Consider the following 20260-nt stretch of genomic DNA (forward strand, 5'->3'; position numbering starts at 1 on the left):
TCATTGCATCCCAGCCTGGGCAACAGAGAGACTCTGTCTCTAAAAAATAAAAAAAATAAGTTTCCCAAGTGCCCTGGTAACTCTGGCTTATCATATAGCCCTTATTATACAGTCATGTATCTATAATAAAGGCATTATATAGTTCCCATGCTTAACAATGGGGATATGCTCTGAGAAATGTGTTGTTAGACGACTTTGTCATTGTGCAGTCATAAAGTATACTTACATAAACCTAGATGGTATAGTGTACTCACACCTTGGCTATATGGTATAGCCTATTGCTCCTAGGCTACAAACCTGTGCAGCATGTTCCTGTACTGAATACTGTAGGCAACTGTAATGCAATGGTATTTGTGTATCTAAACATATCTAACCTAGAAAAGGTACAGTAAAAAACAGTATAAAAAATGGGCTGGGTGCACTGGCTCACCCCTGTAATCCTAACACTTTGGAAGGCCAAGGCAGGAGCATTGTTTGAGCCTGGTAGTTAGAGATCAGTGTGGGCAACGTGGTGAGACCCCATCTCCACAGGAAAAAAAAAAAATTAGCTGGGCATGGTGGTGCATGCCTGTAGTGCCAGCTACTTGGGAGGCTGAGGCAGGAGGATCGCTTGAGCCCAGGAGTTTAAGGCTACAGTGAGATAGGATCATACCACTGCACTCCAGTGAGAGCAACAGAGCAAGACTCTGTCTCTAAAAAGAAAAATTTTCCTTCTTCAATAATAAATTACCCTTAGCTTAATGTAACATTTTAACTTTATAAGCTTTTTAACTTTAAAATTTGACTCTTTTGTAATAACATTTAGCTTAAAACACACACTGTGCAAGTATACAAAAACATTTTTTCTTTATATCTTTACACTTTTTTTTTTTTTTTTTTGAGACTGAGTCTCACTCTGTTGCCCAGGCTGGAGTGCAGTGGCACGATCTTGGTTCACTGCAAACTCCGCCTCCCGGGTTCAAGCAATTCTCCTGCCTCAGCCTCCCGAGTAGCTGAGATTACAGGCTTGTGCCACCATACCTGGCTAGTTTTTGTACGTTTAGTAGAGACGGGGTTTCACCATGCTGGCCAGGGTGGTCTCGAATTTCTGACCTCAGGTGACCCACCCACCTCGGCCTCCCAAAGTGCTGGGATTACAGGCATAAGCTACCATGCCTGGCCTCTGGCTGCAGTATCTGTGGCAGAACGGGACAGGCAAGGACTGAGAACCAGGACATCTGGCTTTTGCCTGTAACTGGCTGTGTGACCCTTAGGAAGTTCTGCTTTTTGGGTTTCTTCATTTGAACAATGAATGGAAGACTAGGCAACACTGGAGAGATTTTCCATACCAACACTCTAGAGGCTAGCTCCAGACACCCTCTTGTGCCCCTTCTCTTTCATGAAAAAAGTCCAATACTGCTGATATGGTTTGGATGTGTGTCCCCACCCAAATCTCATATTGAAATGTAATCCCCAATCTTGGAGGTGGGGCCTAGTGGGAGGTGACTGGATCATGGGGGTGAATTTCTCATGAATGGTTTAACAGCATCCTCTTGGTACTGTCCTCTTGAAAGTGTTCTTATGAGATCTGGTTGTTTAAAGTGTGTGGCACCTCCTCCCGCGCCCCCTTGCTCCTACTCCGGCCACGTAAGATGTGTCTGCTTCCCCTTTGCCTTCCCCTATAACTGTAAGTTTCCTAAGGCCTCCCCAGAAGCAGATGCTGCTATGCTTCCTGGATAGCCCGCAGAACTGTGAGCCAATCAAACCTCTTTTCTTTATAAATTAAATTACCCAGTCTCAGGTATTTCTTTATAGCAATGCGAGAATGGATTAATACAATTGCCAATTTTCCTTTTTAAAAAAAAAAAAAATAAAACCAAAATAATGCTCTTAAGATCCCAGGTTTTAGACAAGGCAGCTGTAGTCTCTCCATCATCCTCACTGTCCATTTCCTTCTTCCAGGGACATACACTGTGGCCCAGGGAAGCTCAGGGGACCCTGGGATTCAAAGCTGGTGGAATGGACCCTCCCTTCCCCGACAAGCTGTAATAACCTGCTGGAATCCCACACAACCTGAGGGCTTCACTTGTCAACAGCTCCCGTCCGTCAGAGGCTATTTTAAGGAAGCATTTGGTGTTTTATGACTGAGCTGCCCAGGAAAATGGTTTGAGTCTGCAATCAACTGTTCCAAGGAGCAGCACTGGAACAAAGGCTGCTCAGTTCCCTGTGGTTCCTGATGCCACCCCTTCTCTTCAGGGTGGTTACCTAGAGGACAACAGTACATGAGGCTTCCAGCCCAGCTCTAGGAGATCCAACCCAAAGACCCCACAGAGACCCGCATGGGAGGTGGGGCCACAGGTCTGGTATCAGGCAAACCTAGGTTGGAATACTGGCTCCATGAAGAGGAAGTCACTTAACCTTCTCTGGGGCATGGTTTCTTCACCTGTTCCCACCTCTGAAGGCTGTTGTAAGACAGAATGAAAGTTAAGCAACTTAACGCAATGCCCAGGATACCAGAATTACTCTAAATGGTGGAATCCTGGGGATTCTGTCATCTTGAGGGTTCTCTAGGCAGGCAGGTTGCCAGGGGTGGGGCTGAAATCCAGATGTGCTCTAGGTCCCAGTCTGCTGCAGAATCATGTGGCTGCTGGACCTGAGGGTAGGAGACTCCATTTGCCAAACAACGTAGAACTTTGGGCCTCAGTTTCCTTGTCTTTAAACTAGCAGGTAAAGAATCCATAAAAACAATTAACAAGGGCTGCCTGGAATTCGCCTGTAATCTCTCCCAGGCAGAGGCGGCCTCGGAGGTGAGAGTGAGGGCAGGAAAACAAGGACAGGTCTCACTGTTGCCCAGGTGTGGTGGCTCAGGCCTGTAACCCCAGCACTTTGGGAGGCTGAGATGGGGGGATCGCTTGAGGCCAGGAGTTTGAGATCAGTCTGGGCAACACAGTGAGACTCATCTCTGCAAAAAAATAAAACAATAAACCAGGCATGGTGGTACACACCTGTTAGTCTTAGCTACTCGGGAGGCTGAGGCAGGAGGACTGATTGAGCCCAGGAATTCAAGGCTGCAGTAAGCTGTGCCTGGGTGACAAAGCAGGACCCTGTCTCTTAAAAAAAAAAACAAAAAACGCTGGGCATGGTGGCTCCTGCCTGTAATCCCAGCACTATGGGAGGCTGAAGCAGGTGGATCATGAGGTCAGGAGATCGAGACCATCCTGGCCAACATGGCAAAACCCCGTCTCTCCTAAAAAATGCAAAACATTAGCTGGGCCTGGTGGCATGTGCCTGTAGTCCCAGCTACTCAGGAGGCTGAGGTAGGGGAATTGCTTGAACCTGGGAGGGGGAGGTTGCAGTGAGCTGAGATCACGCCACTGCATTCCAACCGGGCGACACAGCAAGACTCCGTCTCAAAATGAAGAAAAAGAAGAAGAAAAATAACCAGCACAGGAGGGCGGTGCTGTGGGCAGAGGGGTATTTCCAGTGGATGGGCTGTTACTGACTTCTCAGGTTGGTGAAAATCACAGGCTCATGGAATGCTGGGGCCAGAAGGCACTAAGTCCACAGCATCAACATCTGCTTCCCAGAGCGTAACACCAAGGCCCAGAGCAACTGGGTAATGTGCTGGGAGCTACAGTGAGTTTGAGGCAGAGTCTGGGCTAAAACCCAGGTCTCCAGACAGGTTTAGGGAGGATCTTAGAAATTTTAGAAAACATAATGCTTAGTTCTGGCCAGGCGCGGTGCCTCACACTTGTAATCACAGCACTTTGGGAGGCTGAGGCAGGTGGATCACCTGAGGTCAGGAGTTCCAGACCAACCTGGCCAACACGGTGAAACCCCGTCTCCACAAAAATACAAAAATTACCCAGGTGTGGTGGTGTGCACCTGTAATCCCAGCTACTTGGGAGTCTGCGGCAGGAGAATCACTTGAACCTGGGAGGCAGAAGTTGTAGTGAGCCAAGATCATGCCACTGCACTCCAGCCTTGGCGACAGAGTGAGACTCTGTCTCAAAAAAAAAAAAAGAAAAGAAAATATAATGCTTAGTTCTGGTTTAAATTTGCTCACCGACTTTTCTTCTTTGGAGAATCAAATCTAGCTTATGACTCATAAACTAGGTAACTATGATAATCTAGTTTATGATTCAGATACACTAGGGTATATCTACAATTCCTACAATTCAACTTCATGATTTAGCTCTAGTGCTGTAGGAGGGGTCCAGAGAGCTGGGGTCTGTCACTGCACTCAGGCTCGTGGGGGCTGGGTAACACCACCCTGCAGGTGGTAGTGAGAAAAAGAGGACTTGGGTGTTATCTTCTGTGGCAGCAGCTGCCCTGGGGGTTCTGTAGGGAGGTGACAGGGTGAGGCCTTGGGGACAGGCACTCGGGGCCCACCAGCCTGTGTGGCCTCAGTCTCAGGGTGAAGGAGCACCTGGGTGGCAGTAGAAGCCTCCAGGGAATCTCAGCTGGCATCATTGATGGGAGTCCGGGTGCCACCCAGCAGTCTCTCCTGCTCGCTCTCCTCTGCCAGGGGCCGGCCCCGGGACAGGCGGCCCAGCAGCGGGCGGTGCAGCCCGTTGTAGAGGGCAGTGCCTATAAGGAGTATGAGGAAGCCAAGGATCTGCAGTGCATGAAAGGCCTCCCAGCCCAGTGCCAGGCTCAGTGCCCAGATGACAACGGTGCGCAAGCTGTCCAGCACCATGCGGGTGGTGGCGCTCAGTTCCTTGGTGACGCTGATGCCTGCGAAGTTGAAGAAGGCAATGCTACTGATGTTACCCAGCAGTGCCACAGCAATGAGTGGCTGCCGGCCCACCTGGCAGAAGGCGTCCAATGCATCCTCCAGCGTCCCACGAGGGTTTCCACTGAAGGAGCCGGCGGGGATGTAGTACATGGGCACCAGCAGCAGGGAGAGGATCACAAAACCAAAGAGGCCTGGGGAGTAGAGGAGACAGTTACACTCTCCACCTGCCCCCAGACCCCCCCAGCACAGCCCACCAGCTTGGCCTCCTCTGATCTCAGATCATTCCCTCCCAGTGGTCCTCATGCCGGCTCCCTCCTTTCACATCCCACAGCCTCTCATTGGGAGCTTGTGGCCTATTAGATGGGTTCTAGCTGTCCCTTCTCCACTTTCACTCAGGGATTTTTTGACTGGATCACGAGCAAGAAATACATTTTATATGGTGACCCAGTACACATGTGCACAGGTTCATGGATATACACACACACACACACACACACACACACACACACACACTCATAAAAATATAACCACCCTTACAGTATACAATGCTCTGATATTTAAAAATTCTATTCATTTAAAAAAAGAACTGCTAGCTGCAACTGACTATATTATTTTCACAAGTTTGGAAAAACACAGCTTTCTAGTTCAGTGTGTTACTGGTCTGTGACAAGGAGTTTGCGCCAGAAGGTAAGTCCATGCACTGCTTCACTCATTAAGTTCTTGCTAGAAAACAGAAATGAGTGGAAATAGACTGCATGCTTGTTGACATAGCTGATTCACATTCTGCCTAAGCCCCTCAGCTCACTGGGGGCCAGACAAGAGCTGCTCCCCAACGGCCCCAGCCCCCAGGCCATTCTTTGAAAGCACAGCTCTATCTTGCTAATCTCATAATTTTGATAGTTACTTCCCTGCTCAAAAACTTTCACTGATTCCTCCCTGCCTGTCATTTAAAGTCTAAATCTACTTGCTTGATGGTAAAGTTCTCTAATGCCATGACCCTGACCTACTTAATTCCTGATTATTTCCCCAACATCAAACCTATACTGCACTCAAATTATTATTATTTTTTGAGAGGGAGTCTCACTGTGTTGCCCAGGCTGGGTGCAGTGGTGCGATCTCGGCTTGCTGCCACTTCCGCTCCCCCGGTTTAAGTGATTTCTCCTGTCTCAGTCTCCTGAGTAGCTGGGACTACAGACATGCGCCACCACACCGAGCTAATTTTTGTATTTTTTGTAGAGACAGGGTTTTGCCATGTTGGGCAGGCTGGTTTCAAACTCCTGAGCTCAGGTGATCCACCTGCTTTGGCCTCCCAAAGTGCTGGGATTACAGGCATGAGCCACCGCACCCAGCTACACTCAAATTATTCCTCACTGGTTTTCAAAGTCATGTCCAGCCCCCCGTGCCTTTGCTCTGGAGTTGCTCCTACTACTGCCTGTTGAAATTTGCAGCTCGAATGCCACCCTCCCTGTCCTGAGAGACTCAGATAGGCATGGCCAATGAGACATCAGTTGAGCACAAGTCCAAGCTTGAATTCACTGACTGCCCTTTCTTCCTGCTGGTCACCTCCTCTGAAGGGCTTGCATCTCATTCATCTCTGTCCTTGGTCTCCTCTGGCTCCTGGCACAGCAGGTGTCAGAAGATTTGTCAAAACACATCTGGAAGGCAATGGGGGGCAGGAAGTTCACCCCCTCCCAAGTGAACCCTAGCTCAGCTCCCCATGCTCCCTTCCACCCTACTCCTTCCAGGCCCCTGTGCCCACACACACCCTCAGTGCCAACTGCCCGCAGTGGGTGCACATTGTGTTTGTAGACGAACTTCTCCTCTAGTACCATCTGGATGGCGACGATGATCTGCGCCATGATGATCAACAGGTCCCCTGTGGGGAAGAAGGGACCCAGATGAGAACAGGGCTGCACTGGGGCTGGGGGCCAGGACAGCATGGCCACAGGGACACAACATGCCAGCCCCTGACCTCTGCAGGGCCCCCTGTAGTTCACAGGCACAGTCACTACTGCCTGTCCCTGATTCCCCGGTCCCTGAGGGGCGGGCCAGCAGTGCCAGGCTGAGGCCCCAGAGGCCTGCCTGTGTCTAAGAGCTGCCCCACAGGGTAAGACACAGGTCTTTCAAGAAGGAACAGGCTTTGAGATAGACATTTCTTGGCTGATCCCGACCCTAAGTGACCCAGGACAGTCACTTCATTGTAAAATCGGCTGTGATGCATCCCTTCAGGGCCTGTGGGAGTCACTGTGATGATGAACACACAGTGCTCAGCACCAGGCTGGGCACTTGGTAAGCACCCGTTCCTTTCCACTCCCAAATCCGGTAGTTTGTATCTGCATCTATATCAAAGGACAAGCCAGCCCCTCGCCCTCCCCGGCCTGCCACTCATCCTTGGTGGAGCCACATCCCTTTGCAGTCTTCCCTACATTCTATCCATCACCTCCAGAGCTACCCGCCTCACCCAGGGCTTGGCATATGACACATAGCAGAGCTTGTATGAGTCTATGCTGGGCTCCCAAGGAGGACAGGGCAAGATAGGGCAGCCCCGTGTCCCTGCCTCTGGCCGCACCTGTGATCACTTCGCTGAGCTTGTGCTGACTGTCTTGCTTGCTCAGGAGGTCAGCCAGGCCCACGACCACCAGCCCCGCGATGGTGGCTAGGATGCCCAGCCACTGGCTCAGCACCAGCCTCCGGCCCAAGAAGGCCACCGAGAACAGGCCAGTGAATATGATCACTGCACCCCGCAGCATCTGGAAGCTAGAGGCACTGGTCATATTCAGAGCTAGGAAAGGAGAAATGAATGGACAGTTAGCTTCCCAAGGCAAAGGTCATCTGTTACTAAGGGGTCTTCGGGGATGGAGACATGCCAAGCTCGTAGTAAGTGCTCACTCAGTCCTGCCTGCATGCCTGAGCGTGTGAAGTCTGGGGGAATGGTGGGATGAAGTGGAGGCGGGTGGGATGGGGCTGTTCCCCCAGTAGCCCCTTCAGCCACAGCCTCCCCTGAGCCCTTCTCAGCCTGGCCTGGTTACTCACCCACATACATGAGGCTGGTCCCTGTCATGTCACAGAGCGCTGGGGGCAGGAAAAGAAGAGGGTTGAAGGGCTGCTGGGAGTCTACGCTGGAGTCTGATTGCCCTGTGGCTCTGCACCGGAGGAGGTAGAAGGCAGCCAGGCAGGAGAATTCTCCCAGGAACATGCCCACTGCCTGCAGGGATGGAAACCCGAGGACTTCAGAGCTGGAAGGGACCTTGGGGATCATCTTTAACTATTCTTTTTTTAATGCAAACTTCTGTCAAACAGGAGCTTACCCAGAACCCCAATATGTACCATAGACAAATGCAGAGCTGCCATGGAGGCCAGAGATAGCCTCCTAGGTCTGCCCCAAAGCCCTCATACATCCTGATGAACCCTAAGGCTGTGCAGAGCCCTTTCTGAAAACCATCCATCTAGGCCAACCCCTAGTCAAATCGCAGGTGGAGAAACCTAGACCCAAGAGAGGCTCAAAGACTTATGTAAGGCCACAAAGAGGTAGAGCTGGGGCTGACATTTGAGTCTCCTGATTCTCAGTTCAACAAATAGTGTCTTCCATTTATGGTGTCTGCCCTGTCCCAAATGGTGTCTGGGCTCCCAGTGGATACAGAGCCGACTTGTCACTAGGGTTGATGTTTTCCACGTGTCCTGACTTGGGTGTGGTGAGGACATGACCACTTGCCAGGACTTTCGCAGAGGATGGTGCTCTTTGCCCTCTTCTAGACCTTGGATTCTGCTCTGGGGAGGGAGAGAGAGAAGTGGATGGCTCTTCAGGGAGCAGAAGAAGTCTTCACTCATAGGTCAGGAAACACCCTGGCCTCATGGCGGGGGCGCCTGGTCTGAGGCCCGGGAGATAGGAGGTAGGAGGGACACGGCCAGATACCTGGAGGAAGGGATGCTGGAAGCTGTGCTCCTTGCTCCCTCTGCAGCCCTCAGCCACGAAATTGTCCGCCCATCTGTAGGAGAGAGAGGGAAGGTCAGACCTTGGCAGCATTGTGCCCTGGTGCTAGCGAAGAGGCTCACACCTCTCAATGTCAAGAGGCCCAGACCTGGGTGACTCGGCCCCAGAGTGGCGCTCCCTCTCAAAGGGGCCGGTCTTCACCTCAAGTAGTTGTAACTTGGCATTTCCTCAAGTTACTGTGTCTGTGCCTCTGTAATGCATAGAAATCACAGATACTCTCGTGATCATATTATAGTCATTGTATGTATCGTGAGGTATCATTTACACTCATCACTCATGAAAATTACAGTAGTCAGACCCACTTATAATTTAATGTACTAGAAAACATTTCTATATAGCTGGGCGCAGTGGCTCACACCTGTAATCCCAGCACTTTGGGAGGCTGAGGTGGGTGGATCACTTGAGGTCAGGCATTCAAGACCAGCCTGGCCAACATGGTGAAACCCCATCTCTACTAAAAATACAAAAATTAGCCGGGCATGGTGGTGCAAGCCTGTAATCCCAGCTACTCAGGAGGCTGAGGCATGAGACTCACTTGAACCTGGGGGGCAGAGGCTGCAGTGAGCCGAGATTGCACTACTGCACTCCAGCCTGGACGATGGAGCAAGATCTTGTCTCAAAAAAAAGAAAAAGAAGCATATCTATATATATTACTATATCACAAATTTGCTTTTTTTAAGTGTTTGATAACTGTATTTCAATTTAATTGACTTCTTTTGTAATCCTTGGTCTTTTTTTTTTTTTTTTTTTTTTTTTTTTTCACGGAGTCTCACCATCGCCCAGGCTGGAGTGCAGTGGCAAGATCTTGGCTCACTGCAAGCTCCACCTCCCGGGTTCACGCCATTCTCCTGCCTCATCCTCCCAAGCAGCTGGGACTACAGGGCGCCCGCCACCACGCCTGGCTAATTTTTTAAATTTTTTAATTTTTAGTAGAGACTGTTTTGCCGTGTTAGCCAGGATGGTCTCGATCTTCTGACCTCGTGATCTGCTCTCCTTGGCCTCCCAAAGTGCTGGGATCACAGGCATGAGCCATCGCGCTTGGTCCAATCCTTGGTCTTTTTATTTACACGTTTTAAAACATTACTGTAAGAAGAGGTCCATAGGCTGTGCCAGACTGTCAAAGAGTCCCATGGCATGAAAAATATCAAGAACCTCTGGTCTACACGAGTATGTGGGCCCTGGGAAATGACCACCTAATACAGACCACCTGCTCACCTTCAAAGAGCCTGAATGGTTTGGAAGATCTTTCTAATGCTGACTTTTAAGCAGGTGGCAAAGACATCACACTCCTGGTGTGACCTCCCAGCCAGCACCCGGCAGATGGTGATGACTGATTATGACATACTTCCCCAATGAGCCTAGACACAAGCCCAGAATCCTTTGTGGCATAGTGCTTTGGGCAACTTAACCACCAATCACTCTGAACTGTCTGCCATCTGTGCGTGAAAAGTCTGTCTTGAATTTCATCTTTGCTGGGCTTGGTTAGGTCTGTGGAGTCTTGTCTAATCTTTCATTTGAAAGCCCTTTAGGTATCTGGGGACTTATTGACCTTCTTCTGAATCTTCTCATCTCCTGGCTAAACAGCTCCAGCCTCTCCTAACCTTTCACCCCTGGTCACTGACTTCTGGAAATACTCTGGCATACCCAGGCCCAGAGCCAAGAGCATGTGATCTGGCCCAGACTGAGGCTAGCAAGGCGTTCCCCTCCCTCGTGTTGACACCCTGGGTTCGTTGACACAGTTCCAAATGCATCAGTCACATCACGTGCTGACTCAAGTCAACACAGACCCAGAGCCGTTTCCTGTGGGCCACTGACCTGCTCCTACTGCAGCATACCCTGCATAGGCAGTGGATGTCTCTAAAGTGCAAGACTCGGGGCTTCTTTTTATTAAATGTCTTTCCTTGAAATGTCTTTCCAGGGTAGTCAGATTGCAGTGCACAGCTCTGCACTGCCATTGGCTCATCTCTGTAGCGAGCCTCAGCTCCCAAAGGGCAGGGGAGTCCTCTGGTTCCTGTACCTCCCCCGCAGTGCCCCAGAGCATGTGCCACTGGTTGTGCCGCAGTTAGGGTCTAAGTTTGACAAAGTCCCTGTGCAGCTTTGGCTTCTCTATATGCCTCTGAGTTTGAGGAAGAAAACAGGGCTATGGCAAACCTATTCCACAGTGAGAGACCCCACCAGCTCCTGGAGATGTGGAGAAAGAGGGGTAGTTAAGACTGCTTGTGGTTCTTAGGAATGGCGGGGGCAAAGGAGAGTTGAAGGGAGAAGTTCGGACAGAACTGGTTAGAAGGCAGAGAGAAACCGGGAGCCTGGCAAGGCTTGGGGACCAGGCTGTAACCAGCCCCAGTACCAGTGGGGCAAAGAAAACAGGGAGTTTGGGAGCAGGGGAAGCCTCCACCCAGGTCAGGAAAACACCTGACCTCATGGGCTGGAGTCTCATTTCTTTCTCTTTTTTTTTTAGAGAGAGGGTCTCACTATGTTGCCCAGGCTGGTCTGCACAAATCATTTACAGGCATGAGCCACTGTACCCATGGTGCCTAATTTCTGCCTGATTTGCTGTTGGCTCTTGCATCCCTGGCCAGAACAGCACATGGAACATGGGTAAAGGCCACAGACCCATCAGGGCTGCTCTCGAACCCAGTCTTGCTTTTGCAGAAAGAGCCGCCTGAGAAGGCTTGCATGAGGCAACTGAGTGAAACAGAGGCAAAGCAAGGAAGAGAGAAGAGGTCAAGCCTTACCAAGGGCACAGAGCCAACTGCCCAGAGCAAGTGAAGTCAGAGAGATGGGAATCCCCAGGCCAGGAGCCAAGGCTCCTCTAAGAGGGACAAGGGAGCTATTGCCAGGTCCATGAAGGTTGACCAGAAGCTTCAGGCAAGGATTATTATTATTATTATTTATTTTATTATTATTTTTGTCTGAAGGGGGCAGGTATGGAAGCTGCTTCCTCATCCTGGTTCCACACCCAGACCACAGACTGGTAGGCTCAAGAAGTCCTCCCTGATCTGGCTGTGGGGTCACCACCCAGAACTCATGCTGGGCTACTGCCTGAGTCACTTATAGTAATGACAACTCACACACCCAGCACATTCTGGTTCCTCATTTACTGTCATCTGAGAGAGCTCAGCACCCGGCTGCTTCCACATCTCTCAATCCTCTGCTCCTGGCACGTTACTCTACGGAAGCTCAACATTTTTTGTAGAACGAATGAGACTTCCAGACCCCTCCCAGCAAACAGGCCAGGTACTGCAGTGCAGAGGCCACGTTTTCACAAGTCCTACTTCCCACCTGAGTCTGAGGGCCCCCTGCTGGTAGAACGAGCTGGTCCACAGGGGAAACCCCTTGGGGCCTATCCTTCCCCAAAGTTGGGGCGCTTCTTGGGGAGCTGACTGTAGGGCTGGTGCTGAGCTCCCTACCTCCCACAAGGGTTGTCTTCGCTTTCTCCACAGATAGCTCTGCCTAGACAGGCCTGGCTGGCAGCGCTCCCGGCTGGGGAAATGGAATCTCTTTGTATCTGAGGGCCTGGGGCAGGCTGACAGCCCAAGGGATTGGGTATCAGCAGCATGGGATGCCTTGCCCAGCCTGAGATGCTCAGGCCTGCAGGTACCTTGGGGCAGAAAACCAGGCTTCTCATCCTGGATTGGAGACAGGCTTCGACTCAAGGTGCAGAATCAGAAAGACCCCAGCCTCACAGGCTAGAACAAAAATCCAGCCCCAGTGTGCCTGGGGATGACAGCAGTGACCCCTAAGGTGGACAGCACTTTGCTGTCAGTCCTTCACAATGTTTGTTTTTTTTTTTTTTTTTTTTTTTTTGAGACGGAGTCTCGCTCTGTCACCCAGGCTGGAGTGCAGTGGCCGGATCTCAGCTCACTGCAAGCTCCGCCTCCCGGGTTCACGCCATTCTCCTGCCTCAGCCTCCCGAGTAGCTGGGACTACAGGCGCCTGCCACCTCGCCCGGCTAAGTTTTTGTATTTTTTAGTAGAGACGGGGTTTCACTGTGTTAGCCAGGATGGTCTCGATCTCCTGACCTCATGATCCGCCCGTCTCGGCCTCCCAAAGTGCTGGGATTACAGGCTTGAGCCACCGCGCCCGGCCCCACAATGTTTGTTTTTTGTTGTCTTTTGTTTTTGTTCTGTTTTTTTTTTTTTTGAAACAGAGCCTCCCTCTGTCACCCAGGCTGGAGTGTAGCAACGTGATCTTGGCTCACTGCAACCTCTGCTTTCCAGGTTCAAGTGATCCTCCTGCCTTAGCCTCCCAAGTAGCTGGGATTCTGGGTACCCACTACCATGCCCAGCTAATTTTTATATTGTTTTGTAGAGATGGAGTTTCACCATGTTGGCCAGGTTGGTCTCGAACTCCTGACCTCAAGTGATCCACCCACATCGATCTCCCAAACTGATGGGATTACAGGTATGAGCCACTGCGTCTGGCCAACAACATTTGTCTTTTTGTTTTGTTTTTTTCAGACAGGATCACGGCTCACTACAGCCTCAGCCTCCCAAGGCTCAAGTGATCCTCCCACCTCAGCCTCCTGAGTAGCTGGCACTACAGGCATGGGCCACCATGCTCGGCTAATTTTTGTATTTTCTGTAAAGGCGGGGCCTTGTTATGTTGCCCAGGATGGTCTCGAACTCCTGGCCTCAAGAGATCTACCTGCCTCAGCCTCCCAAAGTGCTGGGATTACAGGTGTGAGCCACTGCGCCCAGCTCATGTTTCCTTAAATGCACAATTCATAGGACACTCCATTAAGCCTTACAACAAGGATCCTCATTTTAGATGGGGACTCTGAGGCTTAAGGCAGATCCAGGGTCAAACCTTGCTTGAATTTATGCTCAGAAAAGGCAGAATACAGAAAAAACCCAGAGTTTTAAGTCCCACAGGCTAGACAAGTTACAGGGATAATCTTACCAACACTGACAAACTGTCAGAAGCAATACATGATATAAGGGTATATACATGACCTGGCACATGGCAGGTATTCAGCAAAACTCATTTTCTGCCCCTTCTCCTTTCCCTTCATTGAACAGAAGCCATCTCCCCCTTGCTGGGGTCAGTGTGGCCCCAGCTGTGCTTCAGCCTGAAAGCTACTGGAAAAACATCTGGAACCTGTCCTGCTGGCTGAGGTAGAGGTGGCTGGAGGGGCCTCAGGCCATTGTCCCTGCAGTTCACAGAGCCACAATGCTGAAACAGAAGAAACTCAGCCATCAGCTGAACAGAACTCCTTATTTGACAGACAGGAACCCAGGCGCCAGAGAGGGCTCCAGGGGCCCACAGCTCCTCAGGGGTTGAGACAGGGCCAGTACCCTGGAAGTTCAGCAGGCAGTTATGCGCCCCCTCCCTGATGCTCTGAAGCTCTCCTCTGAGTTCCTGCTCCCCTAGCTGGTGGGAGGAGAGGGGCAGCCCAGCAGATAGGCCTGTCTTCCCCGCAGACACTGCATTCTAGGGGAGATGACCTCCGGGGCAGGAGGCCCGAAGGGCCCTCGCGGGAACAAGCTGAGGCCCTCCTTTCGGCAGGCAGGCTGGGGAGTGGGCTCTCCGTGCTGGGTGGTGAGTCACTCCCTAGTTTGGCCAGGCCCAAACTCAAAGCTCAGCATTCTGGGAGGTGTGCACGTCCACGTGAGCGGGGGTGGAGAACACAGACTGAGGAAGTGGCGACGGGGCTGGCTTGGGCAGATTAGCTGTGGTCATTCCCACAGAATCTCTGCCACTTCCTCTTGTGTCCCCAGCTTGTCAAGCCCAGTGAGTCCCCTTCTTTCTCCTGCCTGGGACCTACAGAAGGGCCAAGGCTTCTCTACTCTATGGGGTGCCACAGCAGGTGGCCCTGGCTCCTGAGGTGACAATGATGAGCCCTCTCATCTCTATGGACTAGAAACTTTCCTCATGCTGGGTGTGGTGGTGCATGCCTGTAATCCCAACACTGTGGGAGGCTGAGGCAGATGGATTGCTTGAGCCAGGAGTTTGAGACCAGCCTGGGAAACATGGCAAGATGCTGTCTCTACAAAAAATACAAAAATTAGGTGGGCATGGTGGCAGGTGTCTGTGGTCCCGTTGACTTGGGAGGCTGAGGTGGGAGGATGGCTCAAGGCTGCAGTAAGCTGAGATGGCACCACTACACTCCAGCCTGGGCAACAGAGAGACTGCGTCTTTAAAAAAAAAGAAAAGGCTGGTGCAGTGGCTCACGCCTGTAATCCCAGCACTTTGGGAGGCCGAGATGGGCGAGGTCATGAGATCGAGACCATCCTGGCTAACACAGTGAAACCCTGTCTCTACTAAAAAAATACAAAAAAATTATCCAGGCATAGTGGTGGGCGCCTGTAGTCCCAGTTACTTGGGAGGCTGAGGCATGAGAATGCGTGCACCCGGGAGGCGGAGCCTGCAGTGAGCTGAGATCACACCGCATTCCAGCCTGGGCGACAGAGCAAGACTGTCTCAAAAAAAGAAAAAAAGAAAAAAGGAAAAAAAGGAAACCTTCCTCAGTAGATCTTCAGTGTCCGGGAAGAAGGTAGAGCAGGGATCACCAAGTCCATTTTACAGATGAGGAAACTGAGGCTCAGGCCCAGTGGCTCATCTATTTCCCAGCTCCCAAGCTTTATGCACTTCCCACCCTACTACATTGTCCTCCTGAGTTAAGACTTCCTCAAGCTGGCCCAACAACCCCTTTGAAGCAATTATCCCATGCCAGTTCATGGAACCAAAGGGTGGTGGGGGCAGCTGCCAAGGGCAAACATTGGAGCTGGCACAGAAAGGACACAGAAGAAGAGCTAACGCCTCTTCTCTAGTAGAGGCCTAGTGGTTTCCAGGCTTCCTGCCACTTCCTTGGCAGGGTCCCTGGCCTGGGCATGAAGGGAAGTCAGGCTCATATCCCTGCCTGGCTGGGAGGGCCCTACAGCCTGCAGAACTTAGGAGGGGAGCTGAGCTTTACTTAGTGGGCATCTACTAGACCCTGGCTCTATTAATTAATTAATTAATTACTATTATTTGTAGAGAACGAGGTCTCCCTATGTTGTCCAGGCTGATCTTGAACTCCTGGGCTCAAATGATCATCCCACCTCGGCCTCCCAAAGTGCTGGGATTACAGGCTGGAGCCACAGTGCTCAGTTGACCTCGGTTCTTCATATGTAGAACCTCAGTTGGATTCAGTAGACTGGGGCTCTGAAATGAGTACCTGAGGATGGGCACCGGCTCAGGCAGACAGAAGTGGCTTGGCCTAAAGAAGTTGATTGACAGAAGGTGCTAGTGAGGAGGTTTTGAGAAAACAGCCAGGGAAAGAAGAAGCCACTTCACAGGGAGGGGCCCCCTGCCAGGACCCAGGGATGGGGCCACAGGGCCAGCATGGCTGGTGGCAGTCTCCCAAAGCCTGCTGAGCGTGCAGAGAGGAAAGTTGACCTGTGGCCCCAGCACAGCAGGCAGCACGTGCTCAGATGTGCTTCCTCATCCACTGCCTTTCATCCTCCCAAGAACCTGGGAAGGGAAACATCATGCTCTTGTCACAGGCCAAGAAACTGCCAGAGACAACCATAGGCTGTCAGTCTGAACCTTGAGTGGCCTGGGCTCCAGCGGGAGGACAAGTAGGCTGGTGACAGCAGGGTCTCCAGGCCGGCTGAGAGGCTTGACACCCAGTCCTGGAGAGAGGACACATCAAAGGCTGGAAGGGTAGATGCCACTTACAGGTTTACAACTTCCACAAGCACAGGCTTGTCTGTCCTGTCCTGGGGAGCTGTGGGAGGAAACCCTCAGGAAGGAGGGACTTTGGGGTATCACAGTCATAAAAGAACAGGACTTAAAGTCCTGAGGCCTGGGTTCCAGCCTTCATTCAGACACCAAACAGTTGAATCACAGAAAGAAACTTCTCCTAGGGCCTCCTTTGTAAATTGTGGGGATTAGACTGGATGATTTATCTGCTTTTAACAACTCTAAATGCCCCCAAAATGACCGGAGAAGTCCCTAGCCACACCCTCCAGTGGTGGTTAAGAGCATGGATGCTAGAGCCAGACCATGCTGGCTCAACTATAAACTCTGCCACTTAGTAGCTAAGTTGAACTTGGGCAAGGAATGTAATCATTTCCTACCTCAGTTTCCTTATACAGGAATATCAGCCCCTAGCTCTGTCTGATAGGGCGGTTATGAGAATTCCCTGAGTTCACACATGAAAGGGCAGAGCAGGGCCTGGGGCATGCGAGGTGCTCTTTGTGCATGAGATGCTTCTGCTAGTTGTCAGTACATGCTTGCCTATCTGTGCCTGCTGGAAACCATGGGTCAACAATGTGATTTCTTTTTTTTTTTTTTTTTTTTTTTGAGACTGAGTCTCACTCTGTCACCCAGGCTGGAGTGCAGTGGTGCAATCTTGGCTCCTTGCAACCTCCGCCTCCCAGGTTCAAGCAATTCTCCTTTCTCAGCCTCCCAAGTAGCTGGGACTACAGGTCACACTACCATGTCCAGCTAATTTTTGTATTTTTAGTAGAGACGGGGTTTCACCATATTGGTCAGGCTGATCTCAAACTCCTGACCTCAAGTGATCCACCCGCTTCTGCCTCCCAAAGTGCCGGGTGACAGGCATAAGCCACTGTGCCTGGCCAGAAATGTGATTTCAAATCCATACTTCACATCGGGGTGTACGCAGCTGCTCCCACATGCTCTTTCTCCCTAAGAGTATCCTTCTCGTGGTTTGACCTTAGAACACTGTTTAGGGTCCAATTTGGGGGCCTGTCTTGGGGTGGGAGGATCCTGAGAGGGCCCACACCAGCTGTCAGGCAGGGGACAGGACCAAAAGTTGGGTCTGTCACCTGGGAGCCTTTTTCCTAACTCTCAGGCAGCCTCTAAGGGTGATGCCTTCTGGGACTGAGGATCTGTAAGTTTCCTACCTGACTGGTTTGGAGTTTTCTAAGGAAGGAGGTGAGTCAGCACAGTTTACCCCAGCAGTAACTGGCAATCTGGATTCTCCTTAGGGGCAACAGCCCTAGTGGACTTACAGCCACTCTCTAAGCACTTCACAGAGGCCTTGGCTAGCATGACAGAACAGAAGACTTGCTTTGCTGCATTCGGATCCTGAGATGGGAACCCTCAGGCTGGGGCCTCTGAACAGCTAAGGACTCAGCATGAGGAGTGATCCCCAGGAGGATGCAGGGCCTGGAAGTCAGCAGTTCTCCACAAGGCACAGCTGGCCAGAGGTGAACCAGAGGAACAGGTGGGGCCCACCCAGGGCTCCAGTGACTGTGCCCATCGTTTGGGGAAGGGAGAACACTGTGACTGCTGTGTGGGTACATGTGTGTCTCCTCCACCTCAGATTCCAAGCATCTCGAAGGTAGGGATCACCTCTTGGTCACTTCTGTCCCCTTCCCTCACACACCGTAGGTACCTTATACATGCCTGATGAGGCACTTTTCATACCACTGATGGAGTTTGCTAGGTATAAATGCCTCAGAAATAAGAAATGGCCATTTCCCTTTAAAAGGCTGACAGTTTCTCAAAGTGTGAAGCCAGATAGAAAACCCAGGGGACCTGGAACACCACTTTCAGAGTGGAAAAGCTCCTGATGAGAGCTTTTCCACACCACACCAATCCCACCTCGCTCTGGAGCCTGACAGGGCTCAGGTGGACATGAGGTCTAACTTGGAGAGGGCCACTGTCCACTGTTCTCCATGTACCTTGGTATCATTTCAAAGGCCACTGGGCATTGCAGCTCTTATGGTGAAAAGGAGGGGCCGGGCACGGTGGCTCACACCTGTAATCCCAGCATTTTGGGAGGCCGAGGCGGCAAATCACCTGGGGTCGGGAGTTCAAGACCAGCCTGACCAACATGGAGAAACCCAGTCTCTACTAAAACTACAAAATTAGCCAGACGTGGTGGTGCATGCCTGTAATCTCAGCTACTCAGGAGGCTAAGGCAGGAGAATCGCTTGAACCCAGAAGGCGGAGGTTGCAGTGAGCCGAGATGGTGCCATTGCACTCCAGCCTGGGCAACAAGAAAAGGAGGGGCAGGAAGGCCCTGCCCTGAGATGGAGACAGAGAGAGACAAAGAACTGCCATCCTACCCACAACAGAGGGGAGGCTAGGCCCTGTCCCTCAGTCTCATGACTGCCCTGGGTCCTTAGTCCCTAACCTCCTGGGAACTATCCCCCTGTCTTACCCCCAAAACATCAGAGCTGAACTGCCACTTGCCCTCTCTGTCTGAGTTAATGGCACTTCTCTTCTCCCAGGCAGAAACTCTGGAGTGATCTTTGTTTCTTGCTCATGTGGTTCAGGCCTGTGGCCATTCGGCACCTGGTCTCTCCCACCAGTTGTCCCTTCCTTTCTCTTCTCACTGCCACCTCCTAGTTCCCCTCATCTGCTATGCAGCAGCCTTGGAGTGGTTTTTCCTGCACCAAACGACTCTTCATGTCATCGAGTGAATCATATCACTTTCAACATGTCATTCCCCAGCTCAAAAGCACTTTTCTGATTATGGGAGAAAATCTAGCCTGGGCGTTTGATGCTGGTTACAGCCGACTTTGATCTGGCCTTTCCGTAGACTTTCCTTGGCTTAAAGTCTCAGCCACATTCCGAAATCCCACCTAAGCTTCAAGGCGCAGCTCTAACCCCTCATCCTTGCGGGGCCGTGGGGTACCTCCCTGTCTGCCGCTTGAGGCCTCCACGCTCACTGGGTCACTCGGCCTGCACAGCCACTACTGCAGCTCGTGTGTACAAGTCCTGGGGTCTCTCCCAGCTCATGGAGGGAGGTGCTCAGGCTTGGACGCCGGCACTGGAAGGGCCGCGGAAAGGAATCGGCCAACCCTCCTGTTAAAAGATGTGGAAACAGGCGCGGAGGCTGTACAGCAAGTCAAAGCCGGGGCGCGGATCCTCCCGCACGGGGTGCAGCCCCGCTCCGCATTTCCCTGGGCCTCGCATCCCTTGGGTGGTCATAAAGCGCGCGAACTGACTGGAGCAAGTGGGAAAGCAGGAGAAGCCGGGAGGGCAGGGCCGAGAAGGGGGAAGGCGTAGAACGAGCGCGGGGGTCGCCAGGGCCTGCGTGCCCGTCAGGGCCCAGACTCACTTTGCCGAGAGCGTGTTGATGGAGCCGGTAACGAGCATGAGCCCGGCCAGGAACAGCTGGTACTTGGTCCAGGCCATGTCGCGGACGCTGGGGCTCGGTCCAGTTAGCGGCACCCGGGCCCGTCACCCGGGGTCTCCTGCGCGAGCGCTTCCGGGCCGGGCGTCACGTGACCCCTCCCGCTCGCCCCGCCCCCGGGGAGCGCGCCTGAGCCATGGTGCCCGCGCTCTGCGGAGTCGGCCTGGAGCGCTTTGGTGGCCACGCCTTGGCCCTGGCAAATCACCGCCCAGGTCTTCCTAATTTTTTTTTCTTCTCTTCGTCGCCCTCCCCCAGTTTTTTGTTTTGTTTTGTTTTTGAGAAGGAGTCTCACCCTGTCGCCCAGGCTGGAGTGCGGTGGCATGATCTCGACTCACGGCAACCTCCGCCTCCTGGGTTCAAGCGATTCTACTGCCTCAGCCTCCCGAGTAGCTCGGATTACAGGCGCCCGCCACCACGCCCAGCTAATTTTTTTGTACTTTTAGTAGAGACAAGA

The 20260-nt window shown here is 51.9% G+C and overlaps 2 protein-coding genes across 2 annotated transcripts in view; both read right to left on the reverse strand.

Annotated features, from left to right (window-relative positions):
• The window catches only part of MAPRE3 (microtubule associated protein RP/EB family member 3), a 420985-nt gene that overhangs the window by 248787 nt on the left and 151938 nt on the right, over positions 1 to 20260 (reverse strand). The gene's annotated exons all lie outside the window — the stretch shown is intronic.
• SLC35F6 (solute carrier family 35 member F6) lies at positions 1735 to 19918 on the reverse strand. Its single transcript, XM_050753832.1, has 6 exons — positions 19732 to 19918; positions 8631 to 8703; positions 7751 to 7922; positions 7287 to 7499; positions 6483 to 6593; positions 1735 to 4908 (listed from the first exon to the last, which is right to left on the reverse strand). Exons 1-6 carry the CDS (start codon positions 19806 to 19808, stop codon positions 4439 to 4441), a joined length of 1116 nt encoding a protein of 371 aa, XP_050609789.1. The 5' UTR covers positions 19809 to 19918; the 3' UTR covers positions 1735 to 4438.

The sequence above is a fragment of the Macaca thibetana genome, chromosome 13, assembly GCF_024542745.1.
Source record: "Macaca thibetana thibetana isolate TM-01 chromosome 13, ASM2454274v1, whole genome shotgun sequence".
NCBI classification, from domain to species: domain Eukaryota; kingdom Metazoa; phylum Chordata; class Mammalia; order Primates; family Cercopithecidae; genus Macaca; species Macaca thibetana.